Source organism: Eubalaena glacialis, chromosome 11 (genome assembly GCF_028564815.1).
Source record: "Eubalaena glacialis isolate mEubGla1 chromosome 11, mEubGla1.1.hap2.+ XY, whole genome shotgun sequence".
NCBI classification, from domain to species: Eukaryota; Metazoa; Chordata; class Mammalia; order Artiodactyla; family Balaenidae; genus Eubalaena; species Eubalaena glacialis.
Genome location: NC_083726.1, coordinates 99032845 through 99053585, shown reverse-complemented (window position 1 = coordinate 99053585; position 20741 = coordinate 99032845). Strand labels below are relative to the sequence as shown.

General features: G+C 37.6%; 1 protein-coding gene across 3 annotated transcripts in view; it reads right to left on the bottom strand.

Moving 5' to 3' along the window:
• ABCC9 (ATP binding cassette subfamily C member 9) overlaps positions 1–20741 on the bottom strand; it is a 144030-nt gene that overhangs the window by 34978 nt on the left and 88311 nt on the right. For all 3 annotated transcript variants that reach the window (XM_061204518.1, XM_061204516.1, XM_061204515.1), the window contains exons 26-31: positions 19353–19449; positions 9185–9414; positions 8189–8337; positions 7904–7973; positions 5360–5517; positions 1531–1623 (exon numbers count right to left, since the gene is read on the bottom strand). In XM_061204518.1, coding sequence (XP_061060501.1) covers positions 1531–1623; positions 5360–5517; positions 7904–7973; positions 8189–8337; positions 9185–9414; positions 19353–19449 — 797 coding nt within the window. The remainder of the gene's footprint in view (positions 1–1530; positions 1624–5359; positions 5518–7903; positions 7974–8188; positions 8338–9184; positions 9415–19352; positions 19450–20741) is intronic.

Genomic DNA, 20741 nt, shown 5'->3' with positions numbered 1-20741 from the left:
TGGCAATTCTAAAAAACAAACAAACAAAAAAAACAAACAGCCCAACCAAAAAATGGGCAGAAGACCTATATAGACATTTCTCTAAAGAAGACATACAGGTGGCCAAGAGGCACATGAAAAGATGCTCAACATCACTTATCATTAGAGAAATGCAAATCAAAACTACAATGAGGTATCACCTCACACCGGTTAGAATGGGCATCATCAGAAAATCTACAAACAACAAATGCTGGAGAGGGTGTGGAGAAAAGGGAACCCTCTTGCACTGTTGGTGGGAATGTAAATTGATACAGCCACTATGGAGAACAGTATGGAGGTTCCTTAAAAAACTGAAAATAGAACTACCATACGACCCAGCAATCCCACTACTGCGCATATACCCAGAGAAAACCATAATTCAGAAAGAGTCATGTACCAAAATATTCATTGCAGCTCTGTTTACAATAGCCAGGTCATGGAAGTAACCTAAATGCCCATCGACAGACGAATGGATAAAGGAGATGAGGTACATATATACAATGGAATACTACTCAGACATAAAAAAGAATGAAATTGGGTCATTTGTAGATACGTGGATGGATCTAGAGACTGTCATACAGAGTGAAGTAAGTCAGAAAGAGAAAAACAAATATCGTATATTAACGCATATATGTGGAATCTAGAAAAATGATACAGATGAACTGGTTTGCAGGGCAGAAATAGAGACACAGATGTAGAGAACAAATGTATGGACACCAAGGGGGGAAAGCAGGGCGGGGGGTGGTGGTGGGATGAACTGGGAGATTGGAATTGACATACATACACTAATATGTATAAAATGAATAACTAATAAGAACCTGCTGTATAAAAAAATTAATTAATTTAAAAAAGAAATCAATACATGTTTGCATTTAGCACTGCATAAAGATATAATACTTTAAGATGTTGATTTTCTAGAGTAAATGAAACATTCAATGATGCCACCTTCTTTTCTGATTTTACCTGAACAGGGAAAACAGGGTCAGGTAATTCTTTGTGTATTAAGCAAACACTCTTGATGAAAAGCTTGGGATATTACTCTGTTTACCAACATTCAAGAAAACTGATTAAATCCTAAAATAACTTTGGTGTGATAATATTTCTTTTATTATTATTATTAATACATTCATTTTAACTTCTATGTTTGGTGCTTTTCTGCTAACCACTGTGGTTAATGCTTTACATGCATTATATCAGTTAGTCCAACAAGCCTAAGAAGCGAAACTGATTTCCCCATTTCAGAGATGAGGCTAGGGAATTTAAAAGCCTGGTCTAAATCCCACAGCTAGTATCCTTCCAACATGATGCTTAATTCTTTCTTTATTCTTATTAAAATTTCAAAAAATTAAACTCTGTGATCATTTACTGCCACGTTTTTCTTACTACTAGTTTAGAACACGGCCACGCACACAGTGGGCATCCAAAAATGGGAGCAATGATCAGTTATATGTAGGTAAATATTTGTTGATGATGTAACTGCCTAATCAACAAAAGGAAAACATGTCTACTCACCTAAATGCCCGAATAGTGGTGAGTCCTTCAGCGGTTTCTGAGAAGTGGCAAAGCAGAGGGAGCTGGGTAGTATCATCAAGTTCCTGGAGATCCCTAGGACAGAGACAAGTGCAAAAATAAACCTCACACTTCTTCAGACTCAAAGACTACTGCATTCATTCTAAATTAAGGTTATTATTTGTCATCGCAACGATTTTCCTCTAGCACTCAATTAACAAGAACTTCAACTGCTTACAATCTAAAGAGGAAGAGAAAGATAAGTACGTATGATAAATACGGGTCCAGGCTGAATATTATGTGTTGTACAAAAATATCAGCTTTGTATCACAGCTAAAGTAAACTGTTATGGGGACACAGAGGAATGAGCAATTAATTTATATGTAGGAGATGGGAAATATTTTCTTTGAGCAGGTGGAGATTTAGGCCAAATCTTAAGCATGCGGAGGGCTTCAACCAAACAGACAAGAAGAAGTGCATTCCAGCTGAGGGAACAAACAAGAGCAAGCACAGAAGACTAAATAACTGGCAAGTTCAATCTGGCTGGTGCCAGAATCCTTTGTGTTGTAGTGGGAAAAGGCTGGAAAAACAATGGGCAGGGCTAGACTGTAGAAGATCCTGGATGGTCTGGGAAAAAACACCGAGGACTAGAAATAAAATGATCAGAGCTGGGTTAAAGCAACATAACTTGGGAGACAGTGTAAAGGATGGAAGAGAATCAGTGAGTAAAGATAGTCTATGGAAGAAATTTTTTTAAAAGTTCTTAATTATTGTGATGTGGGTGAAATTTAAAATAAGGGGAGATTGTGAGATAGCCTACTAGAAGTAGCCTTCTAAACTGCTACAATCAACTCGTAGCAGAGTGAATAAGAGAAGAGAGCCGCACAGATATAGAAAACAAACTTACGGTTTCCAAAGGGGATGGGGGGAGAGATAAATTAGGAGTTTGGGATTAACATATACCCACTACCATATATAACGTAGGTAAACAACAAGAACCTACTGTATAGCACAGGGAACTATACTTAATATCTGGTAATAAGCTATAATGGAAAAGAATCTGAAAAAGAATATAAATATATGTGTGTGTGTATGACTGAATCACTTTGCTGTACACCTGAAACTAATACAACATTGTAAATTAACTATCCTTCAATTAAAAAATAAACTAAAATGAAAAAAGAGAGGCGAGTCAAATATGACTTGGTAATTACTCAGCAGCCTTGGAAAATGACAGTATTATTTACCAGGATGGGGGACAGAGAATAAAGATATTTGAAGAAACAGGTAACGAGTTTGGCTTCTGCCACAATGAAATTGAATCCCTGCCTAAATGGAACTTGTATTCACTGGTCCTCCGAGTGTAAATATATATTTACAGGTATATAAAGCACTCAATGAATGTCTGGTGGACAAATGCCTGAATAGGACCCTTTCCATAAAGATGCACACTCATGACAACTTTTTAAATCACATAAGCTAGCCTTTCTAGAAAATAGGCTAAGATTTATACACACATTTCAAAACATGCCTCTTTTTTCTTTTCAGCCTTTTTTCTGTCTTTCTCGGGGTCTTTGGGGTTGAGGGAATGAGAGTAGCAGTGCTAACATTCACCTGCCAGAGTCAAGGGAACTGAGTACATTGTTAACGTAATCTTCAACTGTTACATAATCTTAGGCCATTCTGGGTTGCCTGGGTCATCCCACAACCAAACGCAAAGTCTTTTCTTTTTAAGTTTCTAAAATGGATTTACTAACTTCAGAAACTGCAGTGAGGGGAGGGAAAGAGAGAGGGGAGGAGGAGGACGAATATGATGGAATGTAAAGAGTCTGCTATTTTTAAACAGAAAAGTGGCTATTTGTAAATTTGACACAAGTAACAGTTGGTCACTACATTGAGGTTTGTCATGAAAGGGAAAAATGAGGAAGGAGGAAACTCTGCTTATAGGACTGTATTTTATGGAACCAAAAAGGTGAGGATACGGCTTGATCTTGTATTCTTGTAAGCAGGAAATGCTTACTTACAGAGCTAACCACACATGAGGTCTTTGACTTTAGATATTCAAAATTTAATGGCATTTCCTGTAGCTAGTGCCCCACCTTCTTTCCGTTTGGTGTTTACAAAATAGTCTGTTAAACTGCCTGAGCTTTCCAGCATGGGTGAGTCCGCAGAACCTCAACATCTAGAAGGGTCTTTTTGTCTGTGAGATTTAGTATCATGTGGTCCTATTTGCAAACTTTCGGAGAATTTCAAATAAGAATGGCTTATAATCCATTATCAATGTTCAGCCTTTAAAAATAATTCATCCCCTGCATATTTTAACTATCAATGTTAACGGATTATTCTTACTTATAATGAACAGAATTCACAATTCAAATTTGTAATGAACTAAGAATATTTGCCTGGCTTTTGCACTCAATTTGTATTGCCCAGGAGTGAAAACAGGCCCAAATGAGTATGAGATTGAAGTAAAACATGACTGTTGAATATCAGTGGTGAGAAGGCAAAGTGAGATTTGGAAACAGCCAGCAGAAATGAAGTATCTGAACTTTTCTGCCCCTCCAGCAAGCAGCATCAACAATAATACCAGAAAACAAAACAAAACAATAATACCAGAAGAAATGAAAGAGCAAATTTAATGGCTAGCCTCTTCCTTTTGGTCTGAATTTGCTACAAGCAAAGGGAAGAGGCTAGGGATGAAAACGCATCCCTAGATTTAACATAGCATTTGATTTAACATAACATCTGAAGGATCCTAATTCATAGCCCTGAGGGAGAAACAACTATATACATATTTTTTTAATTAAGAAATGTTGCAGATATATCCAGAGGTTCCCAACTATAATCTTGCCTTTTCTTGTTACCTGATTTTTTTCATTTTCCCTGCACTCAAGTTCTATTAAATCTTTTCATTTTACTGAATAAACTCAATATCTGCCTTCCTATTCCAGCACTTGATCCACATATAAGGGTTACCTTATTTATTTTTTATCTTCCCAAGAGACTGTAAGTTTCTTGAGAATCGTTCCTTGCCATGTTGATCTCTTCCGCTGCCACATGGCTTACACAGTTATTTACAACACACAATGCTTGCTAAGTGTTTGCTGAAATAAAGTGATTACTGCGATAATATAAAACTTACTGTATTATTTAAAGCATGGACTTCAAAGTTAAATTGGAAATTTCAAAACAACTGGTACTATATTTCACTTAATTATTCAACATCTCAGCAAATGACAAATCTTATATTAACAGAAGAATTTACAATCCATGGCTATCTTTTATTTATTTGGCTGGCTATTCAAGGGCGTGTTAAATGATGCAATCTAAAAATTTCCAACCTCTTAAAGTTACAGCACTCCTACCAGACATTCAAGATTCTCTACTTTTATAGTTATCACTCTGATTTATCTCTTTAACCTCTTTTTACTTCTACTAATCTTTTATGGAGTGCATTTTACTCATTTGAAAATATTTTACTTTTTTTTCCCCCACTTGTGGAATATAACAATATTAAATCACTTATCCTTTGGGACTATATTTGATTTCATAAATTTTCTGTCAATGCCATGTTCAGAAAAAGGACAATGGAATGAAAAATTGGGCTCAATCCACTTGTTAATATAAGTCCAGAACAATGTAAGGCTCAGATAACCAATTACAGAAAGAAAATATCTCTTCAAATGAAACATAATATCAGGATAGGTTTCATCAAGTTAAATTAGATTTCATTTCCAAATTCCATACCTTATCTTGAAAAATGTTACAGCCAATCTGGATCACAATCAAATACATGGGCTTTTGAAGATGGATAGTGCATTGTTTTACTTACTTAGAGGCCACGCGGAAGTATTTCTGGATAAAATAAAAGGCGACCCCAAGAGGCACAAGTGCAACCAGGAACACAGGGGTAGCATAAGAAATCATGCCAATGGCAGACACGCAGAGCAGTGTCGAGCGAGTTAGAGATTCCAAAGTTGGAGGGATATGCTGTTAAAAAGGTGGTTTGAAAGGAAAATGTTTTAGCTCAAATAAAACATTGGTTATAAGGCAACAAATCATTAATTTAATTTACTTTTATTTTTTATAAATTTATTTATTTTATTTATTTATTTTTGGCTGCATTGGGTCTTCGCTGTCGCACTCGGGCCCTCTCTTGTTGCGGCAAGCGGGGACCACTCTTTGTTGCGGTGCGTGGGCTTGCAGTGGCTTCTCTTGCTGCGGAGCACGGGCTCCAGGCGCGCAGGCTCAGTAGTTGTGGCACATGGGCCTAGTTGCTCTGCAGCATGTGGGATCTTCCCAGACCAGGGCTCGAACCCGTGTCCCCTGCATTGGCAGGCGGATGCCCAACCACTGCGCCACCAGGGAAGCCCCCAAATCATTAATTTTATATTAACATAGTTATATAATTAGTTCCAAAAGTAGTATACAAACATTTTCATTATAAGCAATTCATCACTCCTTCAACTTCACTCACTTCCCATTGTTTATCCACCTACCCATCTACTTATCTTTGGTCAGTTATTCACCTATCTACCTATTTATCTTGTGGGATTTTATACAAATAGCACTATAGTCTAAACCTTATTTGTCCATTTGCTTGTTTTGTTTTACTGAACAAGATGGATTGTAAACCTTCCCATGCCACTATATACAAATCTATTTCTTTTTAACAGCTGCGTAGCATTAAAAAACGTATTTTGCTATTCCGCTATTAATTTAATTTAATTGCTTGCTCATATTCTTTGCACATTTTTCATTGGATTGTTTATCTTCCTTATTGATTTTTAGATGCCCTTTATGTATCATGGATGTTTATCCTCTTTCTTTACATATGTTGCCAGTTTTTCTCCCAACGAATCTATTACATTTTAAATATGTCTCTGATGCTTTTGGCTCAATAGAAGTTTAAAATTTTAGAGTCATTTCTGTTGACCTTTTCTCTTATTGTTTCTGAGCTTTGTGTCTTACTTATAAAGACCTTTCCCACCCACCCAAAATTCTAAAACTACTCTCCTACATTTTATTTTATAGTTTTATGTTTTTAGATGGCTCTCTTTATTACATGTGAATTTGCTTTGTATTTTATAGGTAGTTAACTGTCCCAACACCCTTTACTGAAAAAATATTCCTTTTCTTACTGATTCAAGATATGCTGGTGTTTTTGAGTTCTCCACTTTGTTCTTTTGATCTGCTTGTTTTCTGTGATCATCAGAGTGTTTGAATTTTATAGTATTTTTTAGGTATCTGATAGGGAAATTTATATATATATATATATATATATATATATATATATATATATATATATATATGATTTTTATGATTTCCAGGATTGTTGGATCACTTCATATTATGTTTATTTTTCTTTTCATAGTTTTTGTTGTTATTATAAGTGAAATTTATTTTTCACATAATTTTTAATTGGTATAGAGAAAGTTACTGACTTTTATATCGTATGTCTTATGTAGATATTCTGCTTAACTTTCTAGTTGGTTCTTTATTGTACTGATTGTTTTGGACTCTCTAGGTAGCAATAGTATCATCTTCCAAATAAGGAGTGTTCTGTCTCTTCTTTTCCAATATGTATTTCTTAGGAAGTGTTTTAGGTGTAGCATGACCTGACACCAATGTTGTGAAAACATCAAAATTTTTCAGCATACATTTTAGTCAGCTGCATGCACCATTCTTTTACTAAATTGATGGTAATTTAGGTGTCCTTAAGGTCACTCTGGAAAATCAGAAAAGGAAAGGGCTGGATTTGCCAAGTCTTTGCTCAATCACCCTAAGGAGTCAGTTCATGGAGTGATCCAATTTCAGAGTTTGAGGTCTTTAACTTCAGGACAAACTTCTAGAGGCCTAAGGACCTAAGACTAAACTGGGCATCCTTGAAATATTCCCTAAGATATCACACCATCTAAAGTTTCTCTCATTCAAGAGCCAATCTAACAAAAGTAAAGGACATCTAAGACAGCTTGGTATTCCATTCTTTACTTCTGGGAGACACTCTGTGTTAATACTAAGCTTTAAGAACTTTACAACACCTCCACTGTGAATGGAGATACAACATTGATCAAAATCACTTCTTTTTACATAAAAAATTTTAATGTTCATTCTTTGTTATTTCTCTTTATTTCATGCTGATTCTCTAAGTATCCTCTTCCACATGCATAAATGCTTTTGAATTAAGGTTTTCCTTTAAGATTTTATTCCAGAAATCATTTATGCATATATGTAATATTGATATGAATGCAAACAGGCTTTCATTTAAGTTTTAGAAATCCTCTATTGTTAACAGGAATCATGATTTGTCTTAAAATGTTACTTAGCTTACACTGAGAAATTTATTTTTGAACTTGGAAGTAACTTGGGCACTCACCTGATCAATGATATTTGTATCAGCTGAAAAGCGATTGAGAATCAGTCCCAGTGGTGTGGTATCAAAGAATCTAGGGAATGAACAGATTGGAATGTATGATAATACTAAATTATCTGGAACCTAAACACTGCTAACAGTCATTTTGGGGTCATAAAAGTGAGAAGATCCCTATTGATCTGCTGAAAGACAATAAATTCTTCAAAATTTCACATTTCACTTCAATTTAAAAATGCATGTTTTTATGATTTTCTGTGTGGGAGTAAAGTAAATAACTACTTTTTTTACCTTATTGGTCCAAGAATGATCTTATTGAGGAGATTGTGGTGAAGATTTTTGGCAGCTGTGACACCCATCCATTCCACAGTGAGAGATGTAACAAGGCAGAGGAAAATACCTGCTCCACAAAGTATGCTAAATCCAGCCACATAGTAGGTCTAAAAAGCAGCCAACACAAGAAAGCACATAAGAAATTATCAACTGAGTTTTTTCTTACTAGAACACCCAACATCAAAGTCTGGCAATATCAACTTCATTATCTTGCATCAATTTAGACAGTGGAAGGAGTGTAGTTCTTGGAGACTCCTTCACCTTCCTTTAAGGTTTGCCTAAGGGCAGATGAAGCCTTAGAGTCTGTTTTCTGGTTTGAAATATTCTTGAGTTTTTACATCACAAAGCTCATTCTTGCTATCTCTAATCTCAGAATGAACAGCTAATTCACTGGTTAAACTCAAATACCATCAGAACAACAACAAAAGTCCGTGTGTATATTATGCATAAACACATATATCATGTGTATAACTCCCTTGAATCCAAATCCAAGCATTATCTTTAAATGCTTCTTATGATATATTTCAGGTCCTGCTCTAATTAACTTATTGAATCATTACAAAAGTCCTGTGACAGACACAGAGAACAGACCTGTGGTTGCCAAGGGGGAGGAGGGTGGGGTAGGTATGGATTGGGATTTGGGGATTAGCAGCTGCAAACTATTATATTTAGAATGGATAAACAACAAGGTCCTACTGTATAGCACAGGGAACTATATTTATTATCCTGTGATAAACCATAATGGAAAAGAATATGAAAAAGAATATACATATATATATACAACTGAATCACTTTGCTGTACAGCAGAAATGAACACACTGTAAATCAACTATACTTCAATAAAATAAGTTAAAAACAAAACAAAAAAAACCCACAAAATTCCTGTGACACATAGAGTATTTGCATCTAACTAGATAAAAGGGTATCACTGTTAATCTCAACATTTCACTGTACCTGATCAGCTTTTCCAGTATTGTTTATACTGTACTCTGAGGTCCATGTGGCCAGCCAGTAGTCTATAGCTACAATGACAGAATGCTTCAAAAGCTTAGAGAAAATCATCAGGAAGAGCAAGAAGAATCCTCCAGAAGTGAGGTACCGCCAACAGGTCTTCCACGGCATTTTAGTCCTCAGCCTCATTACAGTGGACATGTTATCATCCTCATCTTCCTCCTCCTCTTCCTCTGCATACAAAACACTTTTTAAATCTTCTGACAGGCAACGGGAAGATAGAATTTGTATTATCCACCCTCTACACACAAACCTCCATCAAATTTATAGAAATACAAATATTAGTCTTAGAAATTTAAAATGCTTTTAGCAGGGAAAAACTTCATTTAAAAAATAGATGAGTGCCCATCAACAGATGAATGGATAAAGAAGATGTGGTATATATACAACGGAATAATTCTCAGCCATGAAAAAGATGAAATGTTGCCATATGTGACAACATGGATGGATCTTGATGAGGGTATTATGCTAAGTGAAACAAGTCAGACAGATAAAGACAAATACTGTACAATTTCACTCATATGTATAATTTAAAAAACAACCAAAAAAACCAAAATAAATGAACAACTCAAACCACACAAAAACACACATGGATACAGAGAACAGAGTAGTGGTTACCAGAAGAGAAAGGGGTGGGGGAGGGGGATGAAATGGGTAAAGGGGATCAACTGTTTTGGTGGTGAGCATGCTGTAGGGTGTACAGAAGTAGAAATATAATGTTGTACACATGAAACTTACATAATGTTATAAACCAATGTTACCTCAATAAAACATAAGTTAAAAAATACGTGAAAATGAATAAATAAATGAAAGAATGAGTGAATGAAAAAATAAACATAAAATCTATGTCTGGATGAGTTAATTTGCTGATTTATTACACATCAAACTAACTAGAAATATAGACTAGAAGTTCACTAAGTTATTGAAGGAATGGTGTTGCCAATAACACTACATGACAGGCCTGCAAACATTTATAATTTTTTGAACTCTACATTTCTGAATTTGTAAAACTGCACCAGGAGAGACAGTCTCTGAAATTTGTGCATAGCTCAAGAGGGAATAATCCATAATCTCTATGGCTAGTTTTAAATGTGGTCATGGAGGAGCATGGGCAAAAAGAAACCTTCCAGAAGGCAAAGCCAGGGGACAGAGGACAATGTGCAGGGATGTCCTCTCAGCTCTTTAAGCCACCTGGAAACTTCTAGATGGTTATCTTAAGAACATACTCCATTACAAGGACAGGGAATTTTGGTATTTCCTGAGCAGCAAAATTTGATCATTCGTATGGTCTAGTGACTGTTGTGGATTTCCCATTCGTTCTTTTCCCAAAGGCAGTTTTCATTGCAGTCATCCTGTATGCACTCCACTACTGTATAGTGAGCAGGTTGTGGGTAGGAAAGATAGATAATCTGGTTTACAGGTTATCAGACAACAGAGATCTAAGTGGGGATATGATGGGAAGACTGAGCATCACCAAGGATCTTAATATTTAAGCTGGATACAAAAAACGAACAGGTCTCAGATAATCTACCCTTTGGTAAGGGTGGGTCCAATGTGTGAGAACAGGATTCGAAATTTGCATGATCAAAGGGGTAGAAACTTGCAGACTGTGTTTCCTCAATATCTATTCTCTGTTTCCATATTAATTGAAATTTCAGCGTGCCTATGGCTGCCCAGTTAAGACAGCATTTCTTCACTTCCCCAGAACCTAATCTGTCCAGATGATGAACTGGCCAATGGTTAGCAGTAGAAAAAAATATGGGCAACTACTTTCTTCTTTCCCTTCCTGGCGGCTTGAACAGACATACTGACAGCACCAGGAGGAGCAATCTACTAGGTAATACGTACCATACTGGACTCTTTGATATAAATTATTTCCTTCTACTCTGTAAGAAAAGTATTATTATCTTATTTTATACCTGAGAAAATGGATTAACACAGCAAGCCCAGGGCAGAGTCAGCCTCTCAAATGCTATATTCACTACTGAAATACTGGAGAGAGTAACTGCAATTCTAGAGGCTGTCTGTTTACAGCACCAGACATTCTTTTTGTTTGTTTGTTTTTGCTTTTGCTTTTGTGGCCACGGCATGTGGCTTGCTGGATCTTAGCTCCCTGACCAGGGATTGAATTCCAGGGCCATGGCAGTGAAAGCGCTGAGTCCTAACCACCGGACCGCCAGAGAAGTCCCCAAACATTCTTTTAAAACTTTCTTAGGGGAGACCTTCAAGACGGCGGAGGAGTAAGACGTGGAGATCACCTTCCTCCTCACAAATACATCAGAAATACATCTACATGTGGAACAACTCCTACAGAATACCTACTGAATGCTGGCAGAAGACCTCAGACTTCCCAAAAGGCAAGAAAATCCCCACGTACCTGGGTAGGTCAAAAGAAAAAAGAAAAAACAGAGACAAAAGTATAGCGATGGGAACTGCACCTCTGGGAGGACACTGTGAAGGAGGAAAAGTTTCCACACACTAGGAACCCCTTCACTGGCGGAGACAGGGTGTGGGGAGGAGAAGCTTCGGAGTCACGGAGGAGAGCGCAGCAACAGGGGTGCAGAGGGCAAACAGAGAGATTCCCACACAGAGGATTGGTGCCAACCAGCACTCACCAGCCCGAGAGGCTTCTCTGCTCACCCACCAGGGCGGGTGGGGGCTGGGAGCTGAGGCTCGGGCTTTGGAGGTCGGATCCCAGGGAGAGGACTGGGGTTGGCTGCATAAACAGAGCATGAAGGGGGATAGTGCACCACAGCTAGCCGGGTGGAAGTCCGGGAAAAAGCCTGGACCTGCCTAAGAGGCAAGAGGCCATTGTTTCGGGGTGCGCGAGGAGAGGGGATTCAGAGCACCGCCTAAATGAGCTCCAGAGACAGGCGCGAGCCACGGCTATCAGCTCGGACCCCTGAGATGGGCATGAAATGCTAACGCTGCTACTGCAGCCACCAAGAATCCTGTGTGCAAGCACAGGTCACTATCCACACACCCCTCCCACCGGAAGCCTGCACAGCCCGTCACTGCCAGGGTCCCTTGATCCAGGGACAACTTCCCTGGGAGAACACACGGTAAGCCTCAGGCTGTTGCAAAGTCACGCTGGCCTCTGCCGCCGCTGGCTCGGCCCCGCATTCCAATTATAACTACTGTACCCTTCCCTCCCCCCCGGCCTGAGTGAGCCAGAGCTCCCTAATCAGCCACCAGTTTAACCCCGTCCTGTCTGGGTGGGGAACAGATGCCTGAGGGTGACCTACATGCAGAGGTGGGGCCAAAACCAAAGCTGAACCCCCGGAGCTGTGCAAACAAAGAAGAGAAAGGGAAATCTCTCCCAGCAGCCTCAGGAGCAGTGGATTAAATCTCCACAATCAACTTGATGTACCCTGCATCTGTGGAATACCTGAATAGACAACAAATCATCCCAAAATTGAGGCAGTGGACGTTGAAGCAACTGTAGACTTGGGGTTTGCTGTCTGCGACTGACTAGTTACTGATCTTTATGTTTATCTTAGTATAGTTTTTAGCGCTTATTATCATTGGTGGATTTGTTTATTGGTTTGGTTGCCCTCTTCTTTTTTTTAATTACTTTTTTATTTTTTTATTTTAATAATTTTTTAAATTTTTAAACATTTTAATTGTTTTATATTATTATTTTTCTTTCTTTTTTTCTTCCTTTTATTCTGAGCTGTGTGGCTGACAGGGTCTTTGTGCTCTGGCCTGATGTCAGGCCTGAGTCTCTGAGGTGGGACAGCCGAAATCAGAACATTGGACCACCAGAGACCTCTAGGCCCCACGTAATATCAATCAGCAAGAGCTCTCCAAGAGGTCTCTGTCTCAACACTGAGACCCAGCTCCACTCAACGGCCAGCAAGCTCCAGTGTTGGACATCCCATGCCAAACAACTAGCAAGACAGGAACACAACCCCACTCATTAGTAGAGAAGCTCCCTAAAATCATACTAAGTAGACAGACACCCCAAAACACACCACTGGACATAGCCCTGCCCACCAGAAAGACAAGACTCAGCCCCACCCACCAGAACACAGGCACCAGTCCCCTCCACCAGGAAGCCTACACAAACCACTGAACCAACCTTACCCACTGGGGGCAGACACCAAAAACAACAGGAACTACAAACCTTCAGCCTGTGTTAACCCTAAACACAGTAAGTTAAGCAAAATGAGAAGACAGAGAAATATGCAGCAGATGAAGGAACAAGGTAAAAACCCACCAGACCAAACAAATGAAACGGAAATAGGCAGCTTACCTGAAAAAGAATTCAGAGTAATGACAGTAAAGATGATCCAAAATCTTGGAAAAAGAATGAAGAAAATACAGGAAACATTTAACAAGGACCTAGAAGAACTAAAGAGCAAACAAACAATGATGAACAACACAATAAATGAAATTAGAAATTCTCTAGAAGGAATCAATAGCAGAATAACTGAGGCAGAAGAACGGATAAGTGATCTGGAAGATACAATAGTGGAACTAACTACCACAGAGCAGAATAAAGAAAAAAGAATGAAAAGAATTGAGGACAGTCTCAGAGATCTCTGGGACAACATTAAATGCACCAACATTCGAATTATAGGGGTCCCAGAAGAAGAAGAGAAAAAGAAAGGATCTGAGAAAATATTTGAAGAGACTATAGTTGAAAACTTCCCTAACATGGGAAAGGAAATAGTCAGTCAAGTCCAGGAAGTGCAGAGAGTCCCATACAGGATAAATCCGAGGAGAAACACACAAAGACACATATTAATCAAACTATCACAAATTAAATACAAAGAAAAAATATTAAAAACAACAAGGGGAAAGCAACAATTAACATACAAGGGAATCCCCATAAGGTTAACAGCTGATCTTTCAGCAGAAACTCTGCAAGCCAGAAGGGTGTGGCAGGACATATTTAAAGTGATGAAAGGGAAAATCCTACAACCAAGATTACTCTACCCAGCAAGGATCTCATTCAGATTCAACAGAGAAATTAAAACCTTTACAGACAAGCAAAAGCTGAGAGAATTCAGCACCACAAAACCAGCTCTACAACAAATGTTAAAGGAACTTCTCTAGGCAGGAAACACAAGGGAAGGAAAAGACCTACAATAACAAACCCAAAACAATTAAGAAAATGGTAATAGTCACATACATATCTATGATTACCTTAAATGTAAATGGATTAAATGCTCCAACCAAAAGACATAGACTGGCTGAATGGATACAAAAACAAGACCCATATATATGCTCTCTACAAGAGACCCACTTCAGACCTAGGGACACATACAGACTGAAAGTGAAGGGATGGAAAAAGATATTCCATGCAAATGGAAATCAAAAGAAAGCTGGAGTAGCAATCCTCATATCAGACGAAATACACTTTAAAATAAAGACTATTACAAGACACAAAGAAGGACACTACATAATGATCAAGGGATCAATCCAAGAAGAAGATATAACAATTGTAAATATTTATGCACCCAACATAGGAGCACCTCAATACATAAGGCAAATACTAACAGCCATAAAAGGGGAAATTGACAGTAACACAATGATAGTAGGGGACTTTAACACCCCACTTTCGCCAATGGACAGATCATCCAAAATGAAAGTAAGTAAGGAAACACAAGTTTTAAATGATATTAAACAAGATGGACTTAACACATTTATAGGATATTCCATCTAAAAACAACAGAATACACTTTCTTCTCAAGTGCTCATGGAACATTCTCCAGGATAGATCATACCTTGGGTCACAAATCAAGCCTTGGTAAACTTAAGAAAATTGAAATCGTATCAAGTATCTTTTCTGACCACACTGCTATGAGACTAGATATCAATTACAGGAAAAAACTGTAAAAAATACAAACAAATGGAGGCTAAACAATACACTACTAAATAACCAAGAGATCCCTGAAGAAATCAAAGAGGAAATCAAAAAATACCTAGAAACAAATGACAATGAAAACACTATGACCCCAAATATTCGGGATGCAGCAAAAGCAGTTCTAAAAGGGAAGTTTATAGCAATACCATCCTACCTCAAGAAACAAGAAAAATCTCAAATAAACAACCTAACCTTACATCTAAAGCAATTAGAGAAAGAAGAACAAAAAACCCCCAAAGTTAGCAGAAGGAAAGAAATCATAAAGATCAGAGCAGAAATAAATGAAAAAGAAATGAAGGAAACAATAGCAAAGATCAATAAAACTAAAGGCTGGTTCTTTGAGAAGATGAACAAACTTGATAAAGCACTAGCCAGACTCATCAAGAAAAAAAGGGAGAAGACTCAAATCAACAGAATTAGAAATGAAAAAGGAGAAGTAACAACTGACACTGCAGAAATACAAAGAATCATGAGGGATTACTACAAGCAACTATATGCCAATAAAATGGACAACCTGGAAGAAATGGACAAATTCTTAGGAAAGCACAACCTTCTGAGACTGAACCAGAAAGAAATAGAAAATATAAACAGACAAATCACAAGCACTGAAATTGAAACTATGATTAAAAATCTTCCAACAAACAAAAGCCCAGGACCAGATGGCTTCGCAGGTGAATTCTATCAAACATTTAGAGAAGAGCTAACACCTATCCTTCTCAAACTCTTCCAAAATATAGCAGAAGGAAGAACACTCCCAAACTCATTCTACCTGGTCACCATCACCCTGATACCAAAACCAGACAAAGATGTCAAAAAAAAAGAAAACTACAGACCAATATCACTGATGAACATAGATGCAAAAATCCTCAACAAAATGCTAGCAGACAGAATCCAACAGCACATTAAAAGGATCATACACCATGATCAAGTGGGGTTTATCCCAGGAATGCAAGGATTCTTCTATATATGCAAATCAATCAATGTGATACACCATATTAACAAACTGAAGGATAAAAACCATGTGATAATCTCAATAGATGCAGAAAAAGCTTTCGACAAAATTCAACACCCAACTATGATAAAAACCCTCCAGAAAGTACGCATTGACGAAACTTATGTCAACATAATAAAGGCCATATATGACAAACCCACAGCCAACATCATTCTCAATGGTGAAAAACTGAAACCATTTCCACTAAGATCAGGAACAAGACAAGGTTGTCCACTCTCACCACTATTATTCAACATAGTGTTGGAAGTTTTAGCTACAGCAATCAGAGAAGAAAAAGAAATAAAAGGAATCCAAATTGGAAAAGAAGAAGTAAAATTGTCATTGTTTGCAGATGACATGATACTATACATACAGAATCCTTAAGATGCTACCATAAAACTACCAGAGCTAATCAATGAAATTGGTAAAGTTGCAGGATACAAAATTAATGCACAGAAATCTCTTGCATTTCTATACACTAATGATGAAAAATCTGAAAGAGAAATTAAGAAAACACTCCCATTTACGACTGCAACAAAAAGAATAAAATACCTAGGAATAAACCTACCTAGGGAGAAAAAGACCCATATGCAGAAAACTATAAGACACTGATGAAAGAAATCAAAGATGATACAAACAGATAGAGAGATATACCATGTTCTTGGATTAGAAGAATGAACATTGTGAAAATGACTATACTTCCTAAAGCAATCTACAGATTCAGTGCAATCCCTATCAAACTACCAATGTAATTTTTCACAGAACTAGAACAAAAAACTTCACAATTTGTATGGAAACACAAAAGACCCTGAGCAGCCAAAGCAATCTTGAGAAAGAAAAATGGAGCTGGAGGAATCAGGCTCCTGGATTTCAGACTATACTACACAGCTACAGTAATCAAGACAGTATGGTAGTGTCACAAAAACAGAAATATAGATCAATGGAACAGGATAGAAAGCCCAGAGATAAACCCACACACATATGGTCACCTTATCTTTGATAAAGGAGGCAATAATATACAATGGAGAAAAGACAGCCTCTTCAATAAGTGGTGCTGGGAAAACTGGACAGCTACATGTAAAAGAATGAAATTAGAACACTCCCTAACACCATACACAAATATAATCCCAAAATGGATTAAAGACCTAAATGTAAGGCCAGACACTATAAAACTCTTAGAGGAAAACATAGGCAGAACACTCTTTGACATAAAACAGCAAGATCCTTTTTGACCCACCTCCTAGAGAAATGGAAATAAAAACTAAAATAAACAAATGGGACCTAATGAAACTTAAAACCTTTTGCACAGCAAAGGAAACCATAAACAAGATGAAAAGACAACCCTCAGAATGGGAGAAAGTATTTGTAAATGAAGCAACTGACAAAGGATTAATCTCCAAAATATACAAGCACCTCATGCAGCTCAATATCAAAAAAACAAACAACCCAATCCAAAAATGGAGAGAAGACCTAAATAGACATTTCTCCAAAGTAGATATACAGTTTGCCAACAAACACATGAAAGGATGCTCAACATCACTAATCATTAGAGAAATGCAAATCAAAACTACAATGAGGTATCACCTCACACCGGTCAGAATGGCCATCATCAAAAACTCTACAAACAATAAATGTTGGAGAGGGTGTGGAGAAAAGGAAACCCTCTTGCACTGTAGGTGGGAATGTAAATTGATACAGCCACTATGGAGAACAGTATGGAGGGGGCTTAAAAAACTAAAAATAGAACCATCATATGACCCAGCAATCCCACTACTGGGCATATACCCTGAGAAAACCGTAACTGAAAAAGAGTCATGTACCACAATACTCATTGCAGCACTATTTACAATAGCCAGGACATGGAACCAACCTAAGTGTCCATCAATAGATGAATAGATTAAGATGTGGCACAAATATACAATGGAATATTACTCAGCCATAAAAAGAAACGAAATTGAGTTATTTGTAGTGAGGTGGATGGACCTAGAGTCTGTCATACAGAGTGAATTAAGTCAGAAAGAGAAAAACAAATACCATATGCTAACACATATATATGGAATCTAAAAAAAGAAAAAGAAAAAATGGTTCTGATGAACCATGCTCTATGCAGACTTAGAGAATGGACTTGAGGACACAGGGAGGGGGAAGGGTAAGCTGGGATGAATTGAGAGAGTATCATTGAAATATATACACTACCAAATATAAAATAGATAGCTAGTGGGAAGCAGCTGCATTGCATGGGGAGATCAGCTCAGTGCCTTGTGACCACCTAGATGGGTGGGATAGGGAGGCTGGGAGGGAGATGCAAGAGGGAGGGGATATGGGGATATATGTACACATATAGGTGATTCATTTTGTTATACAGCAGAAACTAACACAGCATTGTAAAGCAATTATACTCCAATAAAGATGTTTAAAAAAATTCTTAAATCTAAGAAACTGGAGTACAAAATTCATTTATTCATTCATTTATTTATTTACTTAATGAGTATTTATTGAAACACAATAATTATCATATGATGAGTAAAGATAACATATTTTTGTGTCCTTCAGTTTGAAATTATAATTTTCTCTTTCTTAATTGGCTTGTAGAAATGTGGTCTTAAGCAAAAACCATGTAGGAAAAATGAAGTATAGTGCATTTACTCTACGGACTTAAGTGTGGTTTATCTTACAAACTTCTCGGTAACAAATGTGAAAGTCATGTAACTATTTCATCTTATTCCTCAAATTTCCCATAAACCTTTTTTCGCTGCTATACCTTACTAGATCCAGAAAACTGAAACATAACAAACAGCTTTCTCATCCTCTTAGTCTTCATTGCTGTGTTATCATGAAAACCCCATAAGAACTTACTGACTCAAGTATAAGTCTTTCAAAGCAGTATTTTCTCCATATTCCCCATTTATTGTTTATTTCCAAAGGACAGACATTTTATTATACTACACCTTTCCAATTTATCTGAACAACGGTCTAGACCTGTTGTTCTGTCAGCTCTGTCTCACGCACAACACAAAAATACTAAGACACACTGTGGGAAGTCCCTCAAGATGCTTGTTGGTTGATTGCATACACCTTTCCTTCACTCCTATTCTTTCCATTTCAGTTTTATGTATTTGATTTGGCCTTTCTCCCTGCTGCAAAGTGGCTACTCATTCCTCACTGACATATTGACACATCATTTGCCAAAGAAAGACCCTCACATCCTATTACCCGTTTGAATGTGTCAGATATAAAAAAAGGTCTACCTTCGTCTTCATCCTCCAGTTGGGCTTTTGCCTCTCTTGAATACATGGCTCTTCGGAGTGTTTTCCTCTCTAAAGTTGTTTGGTCAGCTTCCATATCCTACAGGAAACACTGTGCTATCATTCAAGGAGCTCACAGCCATAGTCAAGTTCTACTTATCAATCAGCGACCCACACGTACCAAGAACCAATCCTTAGTTACCTTTCTGGGTCTTGGGCTCTCTGTTCACGCTACAGATGGATGGGTAACTCCTGTCATAGGAGTAATGCCTGAGGTTTGTGGAAAATGTCTCAGAGCTCAGAGGTGTAGGGCAGCAAGAAGCCAGGAAAAGTAGTAAAAATGTGATGGAGCTGACCCCAGGGGCAGGGGGACACCTCCCCTAGCCTTAAAGCCTGGATCCACCATTGCTCTTTTATGTCACTTTCACGTACTCCAGTAATTTTTCTAACTAAAGTCATCTATGTTAACAAACATCTTCCTTGAAAAATGCATGTGTTTCTGGATTGGTTAAAAGCACTATCAGTCATCCACTAATATTATGAATTATAATCGAGATGAATTTCTGACTGAGCATCTCACTAAGGGAACGGCACAAAAGAAAGGGATTTCAATAGAAATTGAAGGAAGGTGGGTAATTTTGAAGCAAATGGGAAAGGAGGGTATTCAGCTGCCTAGCAGTTTAGGAGAAAGCCCTGGGAAGGGAAGATAAGCAGAAAGAAGAGAAAAATGGCAAAAACAAACTTTGCAAATTTTTAAGGGTTGCTCCTGATTTGTCCTGTGCTGAGAAAGGGAAAAGCATTTTGTTTTCTCCAGTTCTCTGCTTCCAACACTCCGCCCCCTTGGCTTCATAACTGGACGAGTAGCATCAGTTCAGTTACGCTGTGGGTTAAATCAGCTTCTGCACGACAGTCTGGGAAACTAACCATCTCCCTGTTTCTGTGGGGAAATGCATTCTGAGTTCCAAATAACTGACCCACAGACTTTTCAAATCTATGGTAATTTGAGAGCTTCCTGTACATGCTGACATAAAAAAAAAAAATCACAGTTGTGACACTGATAAACCAATAATTCTTTGGTGATCAGTCTCTAGATAGTGGTCCTGTTTTGTTTTTGTTTGTTTGGCCTCATACAACATGTGTGATTTAGGAGACTTGCTATTCTAGAAGGCTCTGTCGCTTCCAAGTTCTTGAATTAAAAAAAAAGTAAAAGCGAAAGTGTCTCTTGAATAGTATTTTTTCAGAGACAATTTTACATTAGTTTTTTTTTTGAATTTTTGAATTTTATTTTATTTATTTTTTTATACACCAGGTTCTTATTAGTTATCTATTATATACATATTAGTGTATATATGTCAATCCCAATCTCCCAATTCATCACATTTACATTAGCTT